Genomic DNA, 22450 nt, shown 5'->3' on the forward strand with positions numbered 1-22450 from the left:
ACACATAGAGGTGGCAAGGGAAAGTATCTAGCAGTGAGGTAATGACAGGCCCACGGCGAGTTTGTCTAGTGGCAGGAAGTCTATTCATCACAGCGTTTCATTACTGGAATGTGGCTCCTTCACGGGCTGGCCCAACTCAGGAAAACCTAGGGATGATTTGAGCCACTTCTGTAGCAAAATCCCTCCAGGAGGTCAGGGCAAAGGACCGTTGTTATTCCAAGCTCAGGACACAGCTTGCATGTTTGTCTTTAACACTGGGAAACAAAGTATCTCTTGATAATAAGAAAAGAAAATAGTAGCTTTGGTGGGAGAGGGGAGCGCTTGTCAACAAGTAGACCAAATAATGACAAAAATGCATCTGAGGAAACAAAATATCTTGAATAACAAAGGAAACAACAATAAAACGTTAGAAGCAAGGACAAATAATACTTCCAGGCCTTACTTTATGTTGTAAAGTATCAATCATTAAAACAACTTGGTATTAGTTAAAAACAGAAATCTTATTAGATTAAAACAGACTAAATAAGAAAAAAGCAGTAATAAGTTAACTCAAAAAATTGATAAAATTAGTAACACAAATCAACCTGTTTTACAAGAATTGCTATTTATACCCACATTTTATGCCATTTTCCACAATAAATTTATAATCCCCATATGACCTGAATGTTAAAGATCATATCATTTAAAAATCTGAAGAGAAACATACTTTCACAGTTATAAATATGGGATAAATACTTAGCCAAACAAGAAATTATTTTTATATAAAAGAACATTTATTTATTTATTTATTTTGTTTTATTATTTTAATGAATAAAAGACATTTTTAATTACAGGAAAATGAAACACTTTTGCATTAACAAAATTAACAACTAGAAAAAGGGAAATTGTTGGCTAGGAAAATAAGTTTTATCTACTGTCTTTGGTAAGGATTTGATGTTAAGGATATATAAGAAAGCTAACAAATAGTTGTGACTAAAAGCCATTACCTAATAAATAGGTCATTAAAATATATCATCAACAAAGGCTTTTCAGAAAAATTATAAACTAATGTAAAGTATATGAAAAAATTCTCCAAATCATTAACAATCAGAGAAATGGACATCAACACATCCAAGGTTTTACCCTACCCTTAGGAAATTCTCAAGGATGACCCAAAATGGTATTATTCAATGTTGGAAGGATTGTGGGAAAGTAAGTAACATATTGCTTATGGAGCTATGACTTCAGGAAAGTAATTTGAAATTGTACAATGGAAGTGGCAATGATATCATCCTCTTTTACTCAACAATTGTAATGAGGTTTTGATTTGGGGTACCCAAATGAAATTAGGGTTTCTGGTGGTCAGGGAGTTAAATGAGGTCTAGTAGCAGGTTTGGGGTTCAGGGTAGGTTTTAGCACAAGGGTAGGGAGTTTTGGGGAACTTCCTTCTGGCAACACAGAGATCCTCTGTAAAGGAATTTACAGACCCGAAAACCTAGATGGATAAAAGAGGTTTATTATGGGGATTGGAAGTAAGGTTAAAGTCTAATTAGGGAAATTGATGAGAGTAAAGAGAAGATAGCACTGGAAACAGTATTCCAGTGGTGTGTGCCAAGCATAGGGCTGGCATGTTTGGAACCTCTGCAAAGAGAGGATTTTAGTTTGACTCTTTTTATAATGAGAGATTAAGCTAAAGGGGGCCCTTGGGTGAAGTCCCAAGTTAGCTTGGATACAGTGAGAGCTGGGACAAGCCTGGAACTCCTATTGGAATTCAAAGGGATGTTTTTGACCAGGATTTGTGAATCAAAGGTCCTAGCTTCCTGGACTGATAATGCATCAGCCAGAAGGGGCTGGGAGTAATCTGAAAGGAATCACAAATCAATAGGAAATACAGTTTCTTAAAGGGACCACAACCTGCTTCAATTGGACTGCTATGCATATTCTCCAAGGAAGTTAGTAGAAAAGAAAAGGACCACAAATATACCCAATTATTTACATCTATTCTTTTTAATCATGTCAGTGAATTGGAAACAAGGTATGTATTCACTGACTGCTGAATGAATGGCTAAATAAATTATCACCACACTGTAAGACAGAATAGCGTGAAAACAAAGAACCATGGAAAAATTTGCATCCACTGAATTCTTCCTACTTTTTCCAGTCTTCTTATACCTTATTCCTTGCCATATAGTCTTCTATTCAGTGATGCTGATCTCCTGTTTTGTTTTGTTTTGTTTTGTTTTGTTTTGTTTTTCCATGAAGACACTCTCAATTTCCATCATTTTCTCTGGCTGTTCCACATTCCTATAATGTTTTATCTCTTAAGCTCTGCCTTTTGGATTCTTTGGCTTTTTAAGTCCCAATTAAAATCCCTTCTTTTATAGGAAGCCTTTACCAATTCTTAATTATAGCGCCTTCCCCCTGTTAATTATTTCCTGTTTATCCTCTATATAGCTTGTGTGTATATATTTTTCTTATCTTCTCTATTAATGTGTGTATGTAATACACACATCATTTTTGCATGTATGTGTATACAAAAAGCAGTCCTTGATCTCAAGGAACTCACAATTTAATGGGGGAAAAATAGGAGAAAAACATTAAGGACATATTCTTTGTGAACACTTACCTTAATCGGGTTCAAAGAGGATGGGAGAAAGGGGAGTCTTTAAAATAGATGTAGGAGTGCTTAAAAAGGAAGGAGGGAAGAGTAGTATCTCTAAAGACAAGGGAGGAAAGGTATCCAGAAGGAAAAAGAGAGAAAAGTTATATGTTGAAGAGAGGTCAAGAAGATTGAAGACAAAGAAATTATTTTATTTACTAATTAAAGGGTCACCAAAGGGTTGAAGAAAGACTAGGTCCATTGGATGGGGATAGCTTATTTAAGAGTTTGGCTATGAAGGGAAGAAGGAGATGTGATAATATTTAGGTAGGGTAGAAGTGTTAGTATAATTTCTTTCTTGGATTAGAGAAATTGGAACATGTTTATGGTCAAGAGGAAGTCACTAGAAAGGGATGGATTGAGAAGAAATGGTGGATACATTTCATTTGATATCCCAAATAAATAATGAATAACTATTTGTTAGAGCTGTTACAGAGGGAATAGTTTTTCAGGTATTGTTTAGGTTAGATGGACATTAATATCCCTTCAACTCTTGAAATATATGAATCTATGAAGATGTTTGATAGAGGAGAAATGATTACTAGACAAAGGAGATAGATGAAAATAAAGCGAAAAGACACCAAGAGAACTAAATATTACCTTTTTCCTTTGTGAATATAAGGAAACAGAAGATAAAAATGTACACTGGTAGAAATTCTGAAAGGAAGTGAGGATTCAAATATTCTTTCTTAATAGTCCAGTCTTTGCCATAACTATTGTGTGTGTGTGTGTGTGTGTGTACCGTGAGCATGGATATTATGAGGTTGGAATATGGAGGAGAGAATAAAACTTTTGAAACAATGGTTGTGGTTAAAGATAAAAGGAAACTCATGATAGTATAAATGGCCCCAAAGGGATCACATATTATCCATGCGATTTTCTTGGTAAAGATACTGGAATGGTTTGCCATTTCCTTCTCCAATGGCAGACAGAGGTTAAGTGGCTTGCCCATGGCCACATAGATAAGAGGTTTCTGAAGCTGACTTTGAATTTAGGTCTTCCTTACTCCAAGACCAACACTTCATGCTCTATATCAGCTGGTTTTCCCATAAAAGAGTTAGGGGAAACCTAACAGAAATGTTCATGATTTTTTTTAGTTCAGTAAATTTCTCTTCATTTTTAGTTATATGATTTATGCTTTTTCTTTGGAGTGCTCTTCCATTTTGATTAATCCTTTTTAAAGAATTAATCTTTTAGTACAGAACTTTAAAGAGTATTTTAGTTCTCACAAAGCTAAAATATTGTCAAGTGCTAAATGGATAATAACAACTTTCTTCTCTTGATACATTTACAGGAACCTCCTCTGTGCAAAAGTAATGTGTGAATATACAAATCCAAGACCATTTTTTAATACACAAGCAACTGTTATTTATGTTAATGCAGATGATCATCTGTGCATCACCTTAGACTTCCCAACAGATGATGATACTAAGGACCCCATGTGGGTACGCAATGGAATCGTTTGTGGTTATAAAAAGGTAACAACAATTTATTTTTATATCTTAAAAAGTGAGTTTGACTTTCAAGACAATTTGAATTTCTTTTTCTGCTATTCTAAACTTTGTTAAGCGTCATCAGATCCATAAAAAATAATGTAAGGTCTACTGATGTACGTAGATAGCAGAAAACTAATTCTGCCCTGGGTATAAGTAAATATATGAATGAATGAAAAAAATCGTTCATCAAGTACTTACTTACATACAAAGCAACAGAAGCTGACTTTGAGATTTCTTTCAGACACCAGTGTGAAATGTCTGATATTTGGGGATTTGGGACTAGAACTCAGGAGAAAAACTGACTGAACTTTTAGATATCAGAGTCATCTTCATGGAAAGGATAATTAAACTGATATGAAGCATTCACAAAGTAAGACAGTATAGAATAGGATAGATACTTGTGAGACACCTACAGATAGGTAATGTGATATGAATGATGGTCCAGCAAAGGATTCTATGTAGTAATTGTACAAAGAGTCTGAGACAAAATTTGTGATACAAAAATCCAGAAAAAAAAATATGTAGAAGGAGATGGCAGTCCACAGTGTCAAATGTTGTGGAGGCAATAAAGATAAGGACTGAGAAAAGACCACAAGAATTAATGATTAAGAAACTATTGCTATCCTGTAATTAAGAAATCATTGATACCCTGGAAGAAAAGTTTCAATTGGATGATGAGATTGGAACTCAAATTGTAAAGTAGAAATAGGGAGGATGATCCCTTCTTTCCAGTAGTTTGAGAAAAAAAAAAAAGGGAGATATGGAATGCTAACTTCAAGATCTGATAAGGTCTAATGAAGTTTTTTTTTTTTTTTTAAAGAATAGAAGTGGATAAGTTTGAAGTCAGAATAAAAGGAACTAATAGATTTTTTTCTTACTTGGATCTTCTAAGATATAATTTCTCTCCATAAGTTTTGCATATAAATATTATTTCTTTAATAGCCTCCTCTCTGTCCTCAAAATGGACTTTTCACTTATATACTTTCTCTTTGTTTTCTTAATGAAGTCATAGGAAAGTTGAGAATTCTAAATGGGAATTGCCTTGTCTTTCTGTGTATCCTTAAGGATATAGTTTCTTCATTTTACTTTGTATTTTTCTTTGAACAACCTTCATCTATGAAAGGATCTTTAAGAAAATTTTGTTATTCCTTTTTCCTTCATCATTGGCTCTTAGACATTTTCAGCTGTGGGATTCTTTGATTTTGTGATGTCTTCATAAGTCTTCATTCTTATAGCTTAAACACCCCCAATTCTTTTACAAACTCTATGTGACATCTTTTTGAAGCCCTTGATCATTCTGGTTACTCTCTTCTATTTATCAATGACTTGTCCTTAGTGTGTTGCATCCCAGATATCATCTCATGAGAACAGAATATAGAAAGCCATTTATTCAGGATACTGTGTCCAAGATCAAATTTAACTGTCTAGATTTCTTTGGTTCTTGACTCTGTTTCATAATACACTAAATATTTTACCTGGATTTTTACTGTCTATACATTTGCTAGGTTATCATTAACCATCTCTTTAATAATATGTTTTACAATTTTTTCAACATAAATCAGGATGCATGGCATGTAGTCTAGATTTCATTGTCTTGCTCTTTTTAATGAGTTAAAATAGAGTTTAAATAGTTTTAATAGATTTAAATCATTTTCCCAACTATATAGTTAAAATAGATGTCTCAACTCCAATCTATCTTATACACTGCTGCTAGAATAATTTCCCTTAAACATAGATTGACCATGTAATTCTCATACTCATTCAACTCCAGTGGCTTTTTGTTGCCTCTTGAATAAAATATAAACTCTTTTTATTTTTAAAAAAGAACTGGCCTTAACCCATCTTTATGGGCTCACTGGACATTACTTCTCCTTTCTCATTGTGGAGCCAAATTGGCCTTCTTTCTGTTCTTCACGCATGTCACTCCATCTTCCCTTTCTATGCCTTTGCACTGACTATTCTTCCATGCCTGAAATGCATTTTCTCCTTGCTTCTGTTCTCAGAATTCTACTTTTCCTTTAAGATGTAGGCAAAGGATCATATTCTTCATTAAGCTTTTCCTTATTATCTTCAACTCCTCACTTTCTGTTTGTTCAATATATCCAATTTGTTGCCAGATATTATCCTTACTACCTTTATAATATCTCTCATATATTTCCTTCTCGCCATTCAAAAGTCACCTCCTTTCATCACCTTTTACCTTGACTATTGAATTAGCCTTTTACTGGTCTCTCTGCATTGTTTCCTTCACTCAACTTCTTCATCTATAAAATGAGGACCATAATGATAGCACATATCTCCAAAAGTTGTTAAGAGGATCAACCATATTTGACATCAACACTCATATCTGTAAAATACTTTGAAAATCATAAAATGATAGAAAAATAATAATTATTATTATCATCATTTTACTTTACAATAATTATCAACCACAAGTCTCAGCCTCACAAGAGACTAACCCTTTTTACCCACAATAACAGTACCTTCTCCTCTGGCTTATTTTGAAGATCTTATGCTACTTTTATGCCCTTTACTGTTTTTTCAATCACATAAGCATTTAAATATCCAAACAACCTTTTAATTGTAAAATCTTCTTTCAGAGAATTACTTCGAATTTATCTCTCATTTAACTTAATTTTTAGGTTTGTTTGAACCGGCAATGTGTAGACCTTATTGACCTGGGATTTGATTGTCATCTTAGAAAATGCATGGGCCATGGGGTAAGTGGAAGTGGCTTGGAGGTGTTTTGTAAATTATGCATGCATGAGAATTGTATTTAGCCTTCCTATTATTATAATAGTATTATTAATGAGGATATTTCATGTTTCTAAATGTTTCTCATATAAAATTCTCTTTTAAAAATATAGATAATAGATTGCATACTTTTCCTGAAAATTCCATCATCACCATCACATTTCCACTTGGTTTCAGGTTTGCAATAATCTAAAACACTGTCACTGTGAAGATGGGTGGCTCCCTCCGAACTGCACCATTCCAACCACTGGACTAGGAGGAAGTATTGACAGTGGAATCCATTCAAAATCTGGTGAGTTTTATAGAAAGTAAAAATTCAATTTCTTTGCTACCAAATGAGACTCTTAAAAATACTTATTGGCCAGTAATACTTATTATATAATATCCTTTCCATAAAGTTTGGACTCATTTATAACTCTATGATAGTACATCTGTATTGTTTTTAAATCAAAGGCATCCTAGTAATGATTTTTGCTATTACCAATTTAATGGGCATAAAGTTGAATTTAAGAATTACTCTAATTTGTATTTTTAAAAATCTATATGTTTTAAAAATATTATGTGTTTTTTTCCCTTGAAGATTATCTAATTGGCAATCCATTCTGCTCTGGGGTTTTAAGATATAGAAGTAGAAGAAGTATCCCACTTATTTGATCTACATTTGGCATTTATTGATAATATTTAAAAAATGATCTAGTAAATAAAGGAGACTAAGTATGCAGGCATGTTTGTTGTTATATTATAACCTGGTCTTGACCTTGATTCAAGCTTTAAGAGATTTTTTTTTTGTGTGTATACTATTTGCTGCTCTCTCTCTCTCTCTCTCTCTCTTTCTCTTTCTCTCTCTCTCTCTCTCTCTCTCTCTCTATTTCATTATTTTTCTCAATTATTTGTAAAAATGCTTTTACTATTTCTTTTAAAAAGTTTTGACTTCCAATTTCAATCCCTCTTTCTCTCCTTGAGAAGGCAAGCAATTTGATATAGATTATACATGTGCAGTCTTGCAAAACATATTTCTATATTAGACATGTTGCAAAAGAAAATGCAGGCCTAAAAGGAAAAAAAAGTATCCTTTGATCTGCATTTAGGTTCCATCAGTTCTTTCTCTGGATATGAATAGCATTTTTCCTCATACGTCCTTTGATACTTGTCATGGATCAATGTATTGCTGAGAATAATTTATTCATTCAGAGTTAACCATTATACAATATTGCTGTTACTGTATACTGTGTTCTTCTAGTATTGTTTATTTCATTTTTCATCACTGCATATGTCTTCCCAAATTTTTTCTCAATGCATTTGACTTTGTCATTTTTATAGTAAAATAATATTCCATCAGAATCATGTACCACAACTTGTTTGACTACTCTGCAATTGATGGGCATCTCCTCAATTTCCATTGCTTTGCTGCCCCACCTAGAATTGCTATATTTTTGTACATATAGATCCCTTTCTTTTTTCTTTGATATCTTTGGGATTCAGACCTATAGTGATATTTCTGGGGCAAAGGGGATACATACTTTTATAGTTCTTTAGGCATAGTTCCAAATCAGCTCACAATACCACCAAACATGGATATCCCAATTTTCCCGCATCCTTACTAAATTTTTTCATGACTTTTTCTGCCATATCAGTCAATTTGATAGGCTTGAGGTAGTAATACATAGTTGTTTTAATTTGCATTTCTCTAATCAATAGTTATATAGAGAATTTTTTCATATGATTACGGAGTTCTAATTAATTTCCCCTCCCCAGCTTTCCTTCTAATCTTGGCAGCATTTATGTGAAAACCTTTTAAATTTAAATAATCAATTATATTCATCAATTATATTCATGAATAATCAAAATATTCATTTTATATCTTGTAATGCTTTCTATCTCTTGTTTGTCATAAATCCAATTATTCTTCATAGGTCTGGCAGTTAATATTCCATGCTCTTCTAATTTGCTTATGATATTACCCTGTATATTTAAATCATGTACACATTTTGATTTTGTCTTCACATATGGTGTGAAATGTTGATCTATATCTAGTTTCTTTCCAGCTTTCCAGTTTTCCCAGCAATTTTTGTCAAATAGTGAGTTATTTTCCCCAAAGTTTTTTGGATCTCTGGATTTGTCAAATATTAGATTATGGTCATTTACTAATGTGTATTGTGTACCTAATCTATTCATTGATATATCAATTTCTTAACCAGTACCAGTTTCATTTGAGCATTACCACTTTATAATATAGTTTGAAATCAAGTACTGCTAGACTAATCTTTGTTTTTTTTTTTCATTGACATTTAATATTCTTGACATTTTGTTCTTCCAGATGAGTTTAGTTAGTAATTTTTTCAAGTTGTATAAAATGACTTTTGGTAGTTTGATATGGAATACGTAAAAAAATTCATTTGGATAGAATTGTCATTTTCATTACATTGGCTTGACATCCTTATGAACAATTAACATCTCTCCGATTATTTACATCTGACTTTATGAAAAGTACTTTGTAATTGCATTCATACGATTCCTGGGTTTGTTTTGCATATAGATTTCCAAGCATTTTAAATTGTCTGTACTTATTTTAAATGGAATTTCTTTTTTTAAAATCTCTTTTCTGCTGTCCTTTATTGTTAGTATGCAAAAATATTGATGATTTGTGTGAATTTATTTATATCCTGCAATTTTGCTGACATAGTTATTTTTGTTAGGTTTTAAAAAATGTTTCTTTAAGGTTATCTAAGTATACCATTATGTAATTTGCCAAGGGTGACAACTGTGTTTGCTTATCATCCAGTCTAATTCCTTAAGGTTCTTTTTCTTTTCTTATTGTAATAGACAATATTAAATAATACTGGTGACACAAAGTAATGATAATGGGTGTTTGCTTCATCATTGATATCACTGAGAAAACTTCTAGCTTATCCTCATTATAGATAGTACTTATTGAGGGTTTGGTTTTTTAGATAGATACTATTTATCTTTTAAGAAAAACTCCATTTATTGCTATGGCTTTTGATATTTTTAATAGGAATAAATGTTACATTTTGTCAAAAGCTTTTGAAGAGTCTTTTGAGATAATATGTTTTCTGTTGGTTTTGTTATTCATACTGTCAATTGTGCTGATAGTTTTTCTAATATTAAGCCTGCTCTCTGTTCCTTCTATAAATTCCATGTGATCATAATGTATGGTCCTTGAGATATATTTCTGTAATCTTCTTGCTGGTATTTTATTTAATTTTTTTGTACAAATATTCTTTAGGGAAATTAGTCTATAGTTTTTTTTTTTCCTTTGCTTTACTTTTTCCTGGTTTAGGCATAAGCACTATATTTGTATCAGGAAAGAAAACTGATAAGACTTCATTTTATTTTTTCAAAAAGTTTATATGGTATTGAAATTGTTTTGTAAATGTTTGGTAAAATTAACTTGTGAATCTATGTGGTTCTGGGAATATTTTTTCTTTGGGAGTTCATTGATATCTTGCTCAGTTTTTTCTAAATAGGTCTATTTAAATATTCTATTTCATTTTTTGTTAATATGGCAGTTTATATTTTTATAAATATTCATCCATTTCATTTGGATTGTCAGCTTTTTTGGCATACAATTGGTCAAAATAGATCCTATTGTTTTAATTTCTTATTCATTAATGATGAATTTACCTTTTTCATTTTTGATACTGAAAATCTGATTTTCTTCTTTCTTTATAAAAGTCAAATTAACCAATGATCTCTTTTATTATTATTATTTCTAAAACCAGCTCCTACCACTATTTAATGTCTCAATGACTTTATTATGAAGTTTTATTCATTTCTCCTTTAGTTTTTTAAATTCAAATTTGATTCATAAATGATAATTTTTAATTTGTTCTTTTTTCTAACTTGTTTTAGTTGCATGCCAAATGGATTTGTAGCAGAAAATAAAGCTGGTTATATATCTGACATCCTTCTCCTTATCCATATAGGCAGATTCCCCAGCTTACTAATACTCTCTTGCCATAGCTGTCAAGAATACAAGTTATTTTCACTCCATAATGATGGATCAGCGTAGAACTTTAGAGGAGATTAATATATATGTGTATATTGTATATAAAATATATAGCAGTATTTACATTCAATTTAGGCATGCAAATAAATTAATGATACATCAAGTTAATCACAATATAGTTTAAAACTTGCCAATTTCATAGGCAGATACTTTTTGTTATGATTGATATAAGCTTTTATTTTTTATTTTTTCCCTAGATTTACTTGCAATGTCTTCAGGTCACAGATCTAATAACTTGGGCATCGCAATTGGTTTCCCCATAGCAGTTATTTTCACAATAGTGATAATTTTTGTGATGATATATTTTCGCCATGGATTAAAATGTAGATGTATACTTCAGGACACACCAAGTGATGAGTAACTTTACTTTTTTAATTACAAATGTATTAAATACTACTAGCATATGTAATTTATAAATTCCTTGTACTAGTCATTCTAATAGAAAACTAAACTTTGCGTTTGTTTAACAATTTTTTGGTAACATCTCAGCTGAGATTGGTTTCTTTCATTTTGGGTGAAGGATAAGTTGACAAACATTTAGGAAACATTTCAGTATTTTCCATCTGGATTCCTATCTAAGCCCTAATTAAACTATGTAGAAGGTAGATTAAAAAATACAAAATAGTAAATCTAACTAAAAAGTGTGTTGTAAACTGGATTAATTTTTATGCTCAGAATTAAGAGATGACAGTAGGAAGATTCAGGTGTAAATTATAACTTTGGACACAAATTAAGATCTATTATTAGAGATGGATATAATAAATATAATTTTAAGTAATAGCATCTGTTCTCATCTTGTAAAGGAACTTTGAAGTGAACTATATTTCATGGATGAATATAGAGAAACCCAATTAGCTGAATATATCTAAGAAACAAAAAAAGCCTAGAGGTATCCAGAGGCATCCCATTATTCTCAGGAAGTCAGGGATAACTTTCTTCAGTAAGATATTAATAGGTAGAGAAGTACTTTCTATTCTTTCCCTCCATTTTTAATATTATTAAAATTTTCTTTTATATATGAAGAACATTTGTGGACAACAGTCATTCAAAAGAAGCTAAGAACAATCCAAAATTAAAGACTTGAAGGTGAGTTTTGGGTAGTTTGTACCCAAACAAAAAACACATTAGAAGACTTATGAGTTCTCTATTTAAAATGCATTTACCTCTGCAAGCCAATTCTTTCGCTACTCTCAGGTGCAACTTAATTATTGCTTATATTAAGAAGTAAAACATTAAAAGTCTATTCAAGAGACTTCTAGTTCATATGATGAACAAGGTGGTAAATCAGTTCCTTCAAACCACTCCAGCTATTTGATTCCCTCTCTTTCTCTTCCTCTATCAAAAGAAAATTATGGGCCAGATGTAATAACAGCCAAATTAGCATAATATGAAATGTCAGACTTGATTAAAAAAAATAAAACCCATTCTTTATAAAGTATCATGCTTTATAAATTAGGAAAATGCTAATCCTTAGAGTACTCTCTCAGCTCTACTCCCTTATCAACTTACATATTTTTCACAATAGTTGGATGTATGGGTGTTCAGACAGAATTAGCACTTCTGGTGTGAGGTTTTCTAAGCCCTTTTCTAAGCCTGTCCACATTTGGTGTCTGCCTTGTATCTCCAAGAAGGTGCAGCATGTACAGCAGCCACAGCCTGGTAGTGGCTTGCAAACAGGCTAAACCAGATTGAGGGTAAATGACCTCAAACATTAGGAAGGTGTCCATTTCAAGAAGGTGAAGAATTCACTTGACTGAATAGGTGGATGAGAATAATTTGTCCTCTTGGTCGTGAAGGCAGCTGAAGGAGGCAAAGTGAAGTACTTGATACTTGGTCGACATCAAAAATACCAGGGTTATCCATTGCATCCAAGGCCACATCGGTAGTTTGACTTTTTTCTTGCCACAGGACTTTGATGACTGTAAAGGAGAGAGTGAGGCTAGCAACGTTCTTCAATTCTGCCTTGCTTAAATTTAATTCGTGAGGGAGTGATCATCATCCTGTGATGTCATTGGTCTTCTGAAAATAAAGTATAAACAATAATCCACAATAATAACACAATCCAATTTACAAGTTCATATAATGCTTGACTAGAATAGAGATGCCCCATCCTAAAATATTCTGTATAAATAACCCTGCCCCTTCTATTCTTCAAGAAGCAAAAGTTAATATTGATCAGCCAAATCAAGAAAAAAAGATATAAGAGATTTTGAGTGGACTAAAAATATGATACTTCCTGACTAGGGACTGATCCTGAAACAGAGAATCTCCAGGACAAGAGTGATTTAATGCAAACACCTCTGGCCTTCCTTCACATTACCCAAAGTGTCAGGTACTGATTTTTCCAAGCCACAAGGGGAAAAGAGGTGTCAACTAAGGTATCAGCATGAGTCACTGATATGGGGCTAATGGTGGCTGATATTGAAATAAACAGAGCCTGGAGTCAGGAAGACGCACTTCAAATTCAAGTTAATATGTTTACCAGCTGTGTGACCTTGGACAACTCACCTAACCTCTATTAGCCTTAGTTTCTTCAACAGTAAAATAAGAATAACAATAGCACTACCTTCCAGCATTATTGTGAGAATCAAAAATAGCTATTATTTATAAAATATCAAGAACTTAGCATAATTCCTGATACCTTTTTATACTTTATGCTTATTCCCTTCCTTTTCTAAAGGAAAGGAGACTAAAAACCAAATAGGGTTAATCCTGTTCCCCTATAAGATATTTGTGCCAGTGAACCGAGCAAATAAAACTTATATCCCCACAGCTAAGGGTACTGAGGCAGCCTTGCAGTTGCAAGATTAATCTAGGTTCAGAATTCACATTTCAACAGGCATAGTTTTAAAGAGAGAGGGTGCAAGTTTATTACTGCTTAGAACCTTGATTTAAATACAACATAAGAGGAAACTCATAGCACAAAAGTAATACATGATTAACAAACACAGTAACCATTGTAACAAACAACATACAACATACATTATCGCCACTCCAAGGAAACACACACATCTGAATTCCTTGGCTGGGAGGACTCATAGTCACAGCTATTTAGAATCTGGAGTGAGAACCATTGCCAGACAAGTTTGCACAAGACTTCCTAGCCCAAATCCTCCAATTCCCTTTCCACTAACAGGTTTTTGTAGGCTGAGAACAAAGAAAATACTAAGCTATGTATTCTCATTTGATACATGATTCTTGAGATGTAACATCCTCCCAGGTACAGGATGCTCCATCATAAGAGTCCCACCAAATAGAATATTTGTTCATTCCTTTAGGAGGACTGTGTTTACTCAAGAAACTGGCCAGGTTTCCAGGGTAAACACAGGCCTGCAATAAAGGATACTCATTAATTAATATACCAGAAGAGTGGCCTTTAAACTTATTTGTACTTTCCTGTAATTCTGGCAGATAACTACAAACATGTTCTGATGTTCTCAGCAAAAAAGTTACATAAAAGAAAGGACTGAGACTTAGTCACTTAAGATTCCTTACCCACTAGAATTCCTTACAACAATCTAACCTCAAGGTCTATCTACCATTAAAGGGGAAGATGTTAGAGAGGAAACAATGGGGAAATGAAAGAAAAATTGTTAAAAAACAAAGATATCAAGAGAAAAGGTAAATATCATGTCTGTCACTTTAATAGAATAGGGATCTCCTGAATTAAAAAAAAATATTCTTTTCTAATGCAGTTTTAAGATGTAAGACTTGCAAATAGAACAAGGTGGGAAGGGAGAGAGAGAGAGACAGAGAGAGACAGAGAGAGAGACAGAGAGAGAGAGAGAGAGAGAGACAGAGAGAGAGAGAGAGAGAGAGAGAGAGAGAGAGAGAGAGAGACAGAGAGAGACAGAGAGAGACAGAGAGACAGAGAGACAGAGAGACAGAGAGAAGGAAGAAGGGAATATAGGAGAGAGGAAAGCAGAAAGAGACAGAGAGAAAGAGATATAGGGACAGAGACACAGAGAAGAGAGTGAGACAGGTGGAGAGAGGTATAAAAAGGGAAGAGGGGAAAAAGAGGGTTCTGTTTATAGAACACTATATAGTTTTGTCAAACTTTTTCTCTTATATTTCCTTTGTTATAAGGCATAGTTCTCTGGAAGTAGAAATGGTGGGAACAAGGATATATTGGAAAATATAGGTGCAGCAAAAGTAATAAAAGATATCAAAATGTTTTAAATACACCTGGAAAGTGAGTAATGTCTCTTGTTCAATAGTTTATTAAAATAAACCAGATTCATTTTTTTAAAAGTCCTATTATTTTGATATGTTACTAAATTCTTAAAAATTATATACTAGATTATAAAGCTAGAATATTGAACTTCTTCTCTTGTTATGTGAACATAACTAAAAGACAATTCCAGCTCATTAACTAGATATTTCAATATAGAAATATAACATTTAATTTTTGATGGCAGTATACCTATATAGGAGCAACTTGAAAAGTTTTTGAATAAACATAAACTAAAGTACTGAAATGATGAACCTGTAAAAAAGAGTATTACAATTTTATGAAAATAAAGTTTAAGAGAGAACTGAGTAAGAATTGCAGCTCTTTTTTTTTACATTGACAATTTGTGGATCCTAACAAATCACCTAATGTTCTGAAATTACATTTCCTCATAGAGTTGCAAATTGCTGGGTAAATCATAACAGGTATATAAATGTGACTTTTTAATAACTGTGATTTATTTCTTGTAGATAAAGATTTTGGAATGATATAAACTTGTATCACTTCCTTTATCAAGAGAACTCAGCATTTCTGGCTACAGCTGTTTTTACTTGTGTGACCTTGATTGGTTTAAAAAATGCCAGTTTAGGGTTTTTTTGGTTCTGATGTCTGTTAGTTATTTTCCAATGATTTCAATGTTACTCTTATTTCCCTGGTGCCTTTTCTACAGGTTTAAGAGCAGAAGACATGTGAACAGCTGACTACCTGGACTGGACTGCTTACCCGCTTGGAAGAATTTGAGTTATCTTAGCTAATACAATTTTTTTTATTCTCTCAAGAATTATTTGTTTATGTGAAATAAAATGTGTGTCTGTGTGTATGAAAACAATTTTATGTGCTTATGGTGGACTGGAGAGGATTTTGTTGGGGAAGAATGTTATGAAAGATAAGCTCTGTGTTGGACAAAATGTGTCCTTTTGACTCCTACAGTTCTTGCTGCTCTTATAAAGACTTTTATTTAAATAAGTCTTGGTTTTAGACTCAAAGGACATGAATTCAGAACCTAGTTTTGACATGTTTGACCTGCGTGACCTTGGTCAAGTCACTTTATTTCTGTGTCTGAATTTAGAACTCCTAAGGTCCCTTTCAGATCTCTATAATATCATAAGATAAAAGCCTCTTCAGTTTACAAATGAATTATCTTGCTAAAGATCATGTAGGTAGGAGGGGACAATCAGAAGGATTTGAACTCAGGTCTCTTGAAGTTAGGTGGCATAGTGGATAGAGCACTGGGCTTCGAATCATGAAGACTCAGTTTGATGAATTCAAATGTGGCCTCAGACACTCACTAGCTGTGTGACCCTGAGAAAGTCTCTTAACCCTCAATTCCTCATCAGTAAAATAAGCTGGAGAAGCAAATAGCAGACCCTTCCAGTATCTTTGCTAAGAAAACCCCAAAATGAGATCATGAAGAGTTGGACATGATTGAAATAACTACCTGAACAAGAACAACAAAGCTCTTGACTTTATCCAATACTTTATCCACTATATGTAATATGGAAATATATTATTTTATAAACCCCTGAATTATTCATTCTGGTATGGCTGAACATACTGATATGAGAACACATGCTCATATTTTTTCTGTACATTAGTTCCAAGAAGTCACTTGTATCATGACAGAATATTTGAGTTGGAAGGGAATTCAGAAATCACCTGGTATTAGCCATTATCCACATCATGAATTCCATCTATCTATCCTGTCTCAATCATCCTGCCTCCCCTTAAATACCTTTACTACCCAATAGATTGAATTATTAGGGTTTTACAAAAGTAGGCCAAAATATATTTCTTTATAGCTTTTACCCATTGCCTCTAGTTCTGCTTTCTAGGGCCAAGTAGAATAAATCTAAACATCCAGAAGACTATCTTCTCATCCAGAAATGCAACAAAAAAAGAGGAAATGGGACTCCTGTGTACAAACAATGGCAATTCTACAATTATAAATTAAGGGGATGCTTATCAATTAGGGAGTGGCTGAACAAATGAAATGTATATACATGTGTGTGTATGTATATATGTGTATATATATATATGAATACAATGGGATGCTATCTGTTACAGGAATTAAGGATAGTTTTAGAGAAATCTGGGAAATGATGTAGAAGTGTAGAACTGGGAGAAAATATGACAATATTATAAAGGCAGCCAACTTTGAACTATTTAACTCTGATAGACACAGTGACTAACCACAATTTGAGGGGTCCAATGATGAAGCTACCTCCTAATAAATGTTGGATTGGGTAAAACTAGAAAAATTTGGGACATAATCAATCTGGGACTTTGTTTTGTTTGAGTATCATGTTAGTTTTTTTTGTTTTGTTTTTTTGTTTTTTTACATTTTCCCAATTTCATGTAAAATGAATTTTAAACATTCATTTAAATATTTTTTTTTGAGTTCCAAATTTTTTTTTCTCTCTCTCTGCCCTCCCTCTTCCTCAAGGAGGCAAACAATTTAATGTGTTAGATATGTGCAGTCATGCAAAACATCTCCATATTTGTCATGTTGTAAATGAAAACACAGACCAAAACCAATAAGAAAAATAAAGTTTAAAAAAGTAAGGTTCAATCTTCATTCAGATTCTTATCAATTTTTTTTGGAGGTAGATATCATTTTCTTACAAGTTTTTTAGAATGTCTTGGATTACTGTATTGCTGAGAATAATTAAATAATTCACAGTTTATTATTGTATTATATTGAGGTTACTATATACAATGTTTTGTTTTCCTGGTACTGCTCACTTCACTTTGTATCAATTCATGTAAGTCCAGCTTTTTTTAGAGGAACTTGCACATCATTCCTTATAGCACAATATATATTACATGATAAGTAGCACCACTTATTCAAAATTCCCCAATTTATGGGGAATTTCCTTCAATTTCCAATTCTTTGCTACCACAATAAGAGCTAGTATAAATGTTTTCATTTTCTTTCCCACGAATTATTTTCTTCAGTTAGCTTTTTTATCTCCTTTTCCATTTGGTCAATTTTACTTTTTTCTTTTTTTATTAAAGCTTTTTTATTTTGAAAACATATACTTAGATGGATTTTCACCCTTGCAAAACCTTGTGTTCCAAATTTTCCCACTTTCCCCCACTCCCTTCCCATAGATGACAGGTAATCCAATATATGTTAAATATGTACAATTCTTCTGAACATATTTTCATATTTATCATGCTGTACAAGAAAAATCAGATCAAAAGGAAAAAAATAAAAGAAAATGCAAACAACAAAAAAGTGAAAACACTATATTGCGATCCACACATAACTCCCACAGTCCTCCCTATGGGTGCAGATGACTCTCTTTATCACAAGACTATTGGAACTGGCCTGAATCACCTTGCTGTTGAAAAGAGACATGTCCATCAGAATTGATCATTGTATAATCTTGCTGTTGCCAATTTTAATTTTAAAGGAGTTATCTTCAGTGTATTTTTTTTTTTATTTTGCCTCAGAAACAATGTTAAAGAAAGGATTCTGAAGTGACAGAACCTATAAAAAGATGGAGTGAAACTATTCCAGCTAAAGATCGCTTAGGAGTTCAGGAAAATATTTCTTACTTGAGTAAAATGGGAGTATAGTTCAGTGCAGATAGTGTCTGGACAAGCCATCTGGAGACGCTTAACTAAAGTACAGATCAGGAAATGACAACACTTAATCTTGGCTTAGTAGGCCAGTGTCACAGCATGCCAACTGTGAAATTTCCAGCCCCAGCAAGATGGCAAATTGCCAGCCCTGGCAAATCCCTCACCCCTTGTACAACAGAATGAGTAGACCAAGCCACTTCAGCTCATTGAATAAGGCACCAACACCTGAGAAGCCAGTGAAGAAAGCCACCTTGTGCTGGTCCCCAAAACAAAAAATTGGGCCAGTACTTCCTATGTCCCAGGAACAGAGCTCAACTCTAAAAGATATGAAATTCATTTAAAAAATGTATATAAAAACAACCAGGAAAGAGGCCTGAGCATAGAAAAATACTATGGTGACAAAAAAGCTCAAAACACAAACTCAGAAAAGAACAGTGTCAGACTGCCTACATATGAAGCTTTATAGGAAAATATGAATGGTTCCCAAACCCAAAAGCATTCTTGGAAGAGCTCAAAAAGGATTTTAAAATAAGAAAATTTTGAAAAAGAAATGAGAAATAAGGAAGAGAGAATAGCTTGAAAAAGGAACAAAAATCTACTGAAGAAAATTCCTTTCCCCCCTCATAAAACCCATAATTTTGTCTTTAAAAAGATCTTTGTAGAGTTAATTCCATGGCTAAAATCCTTGAAACCCTTAAAGCAATTCAAGACCCAAACAAAAGACATACTTGGGTCACATCAAGTATCATATTGATTAATAATAAACTATCCTTACATAAGAAAAGAACATCATTAAACAAATGAATCGAGTGAATTAATGTAAGGTACTTTTTAGGTAGTGGCAATTGTATATATATATACATATATATATATATAGTTGACTAGTCTCTCTTATGACCATCAGCACATTAAGCGCATAACAAATTTTATTAAGTGAAAAACAAATTGAAGAAATTAATGAAAACACAGATTATGAACTGTCAGTATTTTAAAATGTTTAGTATCATACGAAACCATCCTTGGTTTCATCATCAATGAATCTGTGATTCATATTGCTGATAGAATTCATGGACTTTTGGACATATTTAGAATTCTATATTTACTAGCCACTGCCTTGTTGATTTCTTTAAAACAATCATTAATCTGATATTATATCAAATGAGATTTCATTATACACAGGCACATTGTTGAATTCATTGGGAGTTATTAGTAAATTTTCTTTAATTGGTTCTTTTGGGAGTTTCTTTGAATATTCAGGTGTTGTAATTTTAATTTTAACTTGATTTTCAGGATTAACATTTGATTTCACCACATACCTCTGGACTACTTTGGGCAAATGGAGAGGAATATTTTCCTTAAAGTTATGTATTTCTTTGTAATTTCTATCAAGGGATTCTTGTAACTCCCTAAATGAATCTGTGATATGTTCTTGATATTGACCTTCCAACCCCAACTTGTTTAAAAGGTCATTTAGAAGAGTCATTTCTTGTCTAATTTTCTAAAATACAGTCTTTAAGGCTAGACCGTAACCTATGTTTTTAATGCAAAATTTTAACATAGGAAATTTTTTCATTGATATGAGAGTACAAGTCTTCCAGCTCTACACCAGTCAGGCTTTATGCTTGAAGAAAACAATTCCTTAAAAATAGAATTGGCCAGGAGAAAAGGAGGGGAAAAATTGGAACAAAGGGTTTGGTAATTGTCAATGTTGTAAAATTGCCCATGCATATATCTGGTAAATAAAATCTATTAAAATATATTAAAAAAATAGAATTGGCCAAATGCGAAAAAATTTACTGAAGGAAAAAAAAAAGCCTCCTTAAAACAGATGACCAAATGGGAAAAAAGATACAGAAGAGCTAACTAAAGAAAATAATTCCTTAAAAATTAGAATTAGGCAAATGGAAGATAAGGACTCTATGAGATATCAATCAATCAAACAAGGAGTTACTTCCAGCAGCCAAGATAGTAGAGTAAGAAGTAAATCACTGTAATTCTCTTATGCTCTCCTTTAAGTAGCCATAAAATAATGCCTCAGGACAGATGCTGGAATGGAAGAACCAGCAAGGAGAAGGGGGTGAAACAATCTTTTAGCCCAGAAAATTTGGAAGATCAGCAGCAGGAGCTCATCTCAGTTAAAGGAGGTGGTGGTATTTCAGTTTCCCAGTGAGCTGGCATTCATCACCACCTCAGCAAACAATCAGGAAATCCTGAGGGCCAGTGTGGATGGAGCTGGCAAAGGCCAACACTAGGATTCTTCACATTCTTTAGACATAAGGTCTTGGTACTTTGTGTCTTGGTACCATCAGCATAGCAGCAGGTAAACACCCAGAGTCTGCAATTACTAGCACAACTACTAGCCTGAAACAGCATTCCTTTCATTCTGGGAGCAGAGTTCAAATTTAAAAGAAAAGGCCAAAAAAGGGATGAGTAAACAACAAAAATAATCTGACCATCAGAAGTTATTATGGTTATAGAGAAAACCAAGACATAAACTCAGAAGAGGGCAATGGTGTCAAAATGCCTGTAGGTAAAACCCCAAAGAAAAATGGGAAGTATCAAGTTCAGAAAAAAAGTCATGGAAGAGTTCAAAAAAGCTTAAAAATCATATAAGAAAGGTAGAAGAAAAATTGGGGGAAAAATGTGATGCAAGAGAATTATGAAAAAAGAGTCAACAATTTGGAAAACTGCTTAAAAAGTAAAACTGGGCAAATGGGAAAAACGAGAGACAAAAAGCCACTGAAGAAAACAACTCCCTAAAGAAAAAGAAAGTACAAAAGCTAATTGAGGAAATTAAAAGTTAGAATTGGGCAAGTGGGTTAATGACTATGAGTTACCATGAATTAATTAAATAAATTCAAAAGAATGAAAAAAATGAAAATATAAACTACCTCATGGGAAAACAAGTGACCTTAAAACAGATCCAGGCAAGACAATATCAATATAATTGATCTACCTGAAAGCCATAATTAAAAGAAAAACCTGGACAGCATCTTTCAAGAAATTATCAAGGAAAACTATCCTGATCTCCTGAAATCAGATTGCCAAATAGGCATTGACAGAATACATTAATCACCTCAGGAAAGAGATCCCAAAATAAAAACTCCAAGGAACATTATAGTCAAAGTTCAGAACTATCAGGTCAAGATAAAAATACTGTAAGTGACCAAAAAGAAACAATTCAAATATTAGGAAGTTGCAATCAAGATTACACAGAACTTGGCAGCTGCAACATTAAAGAATTGGAAGTTAGGGAGCATGATATTCCAGAAGGCAAAGGAGCTAGGACTATAACCTAGAATCATTTACTTAGAAAAATTAAGTATAATGTGTCAAAGGGAAAAATAGACATTAAGTAAAATAAAAACATTTTGAACTTTCATAAGACCAAGACTAATTGAAAAATTTGATCTCAAATATCAAGACCTGAGAGAAGCATAAACTGATAAAAGGGGAAAAGGGATTCAATAGAGCTAAACTGTTTATATCTATACTTGTGAAGATGATACTTTTAATTTTTAATAATTGTATCACTAATAGTATAGTTAAAGGGAAAATACATAGATGGTATGGATAAAAGGTGAATTTAAGGTAATGCCATAAAAAATTAAGGGATTATATAGAGGGATACACTGAGTGTTGAAGGAAGGGAGAGATAGAATGGTATGGATTATTTCCAAGAAGAGGTGTAAAAGACATTTTACAGTAGAAGG

The 22450-nt window shown here is 32.9% G+C and overlaps 1 protein-coding gene and 1 pseudogene across 1 annotated transcript in view; one reads left to right on the top strand and one right to left on the bottom strand.

Annotated features, from left to right (window-relative positions):
- Positions 1 to 15987, top strand: part of ADAM2 (ADAM metallopeptidase domain 2) — a 98534-nt gene extending 82547 nt beyond the window's left edge. The window contains exons 16-21 of the mRNA XM_074287313.1: positions 3933 to 4116; positions 6777 to 6854; positions 7066 to 7180; positions 11116 to 11275; positions 11942 to 12004; positions 15820 to 15987. Of these exons, the coding sequence (XP_074143414.1) occupies positions 3933 to 4116; positions 6777 to 6854; positions 7066 to 7180; positions 11116 to 11275; positions 11942 to 12002 (598 nt within the window). The 3' untranslated portion in view covers positions 12003 to 12004; positions 15820 to 15987. The remainder of the gene's footprint in view (positions 1 to 3932; positions 4117 to 6776; positions 6855 to 7065; positions 7181 to 11115; positions 11276 to 11941; positions 12005 to 15819) is intronic.
- Positions 15988 to 19740: 3753 nt separating this feature from the next.
- LOC141552681 (SKA complex subunit 1 pseudogene) lies at positions 19741 to 21119 on the bottom strand (annotated as a pseudogene).
- Positions 21120 to 22450: the final 1331 nt, after the last annotated feature.

Source organism: Sminthopsis crassicaudata, chromosome 2 (assembly GCF_048593235.1).
Source record: "Sminthopsis crassicaudata isolate SCR6 chromosome 2, ASM4859323v1, whole genome shotgun sequence".
Taxonomy (NCBI): Eukaryota; Metazoa; Chordata; class Mammalia; order Dasyuromorphia; family Dasyuridae; genus Sminthopsis; species Sminthopsis crassicaudata.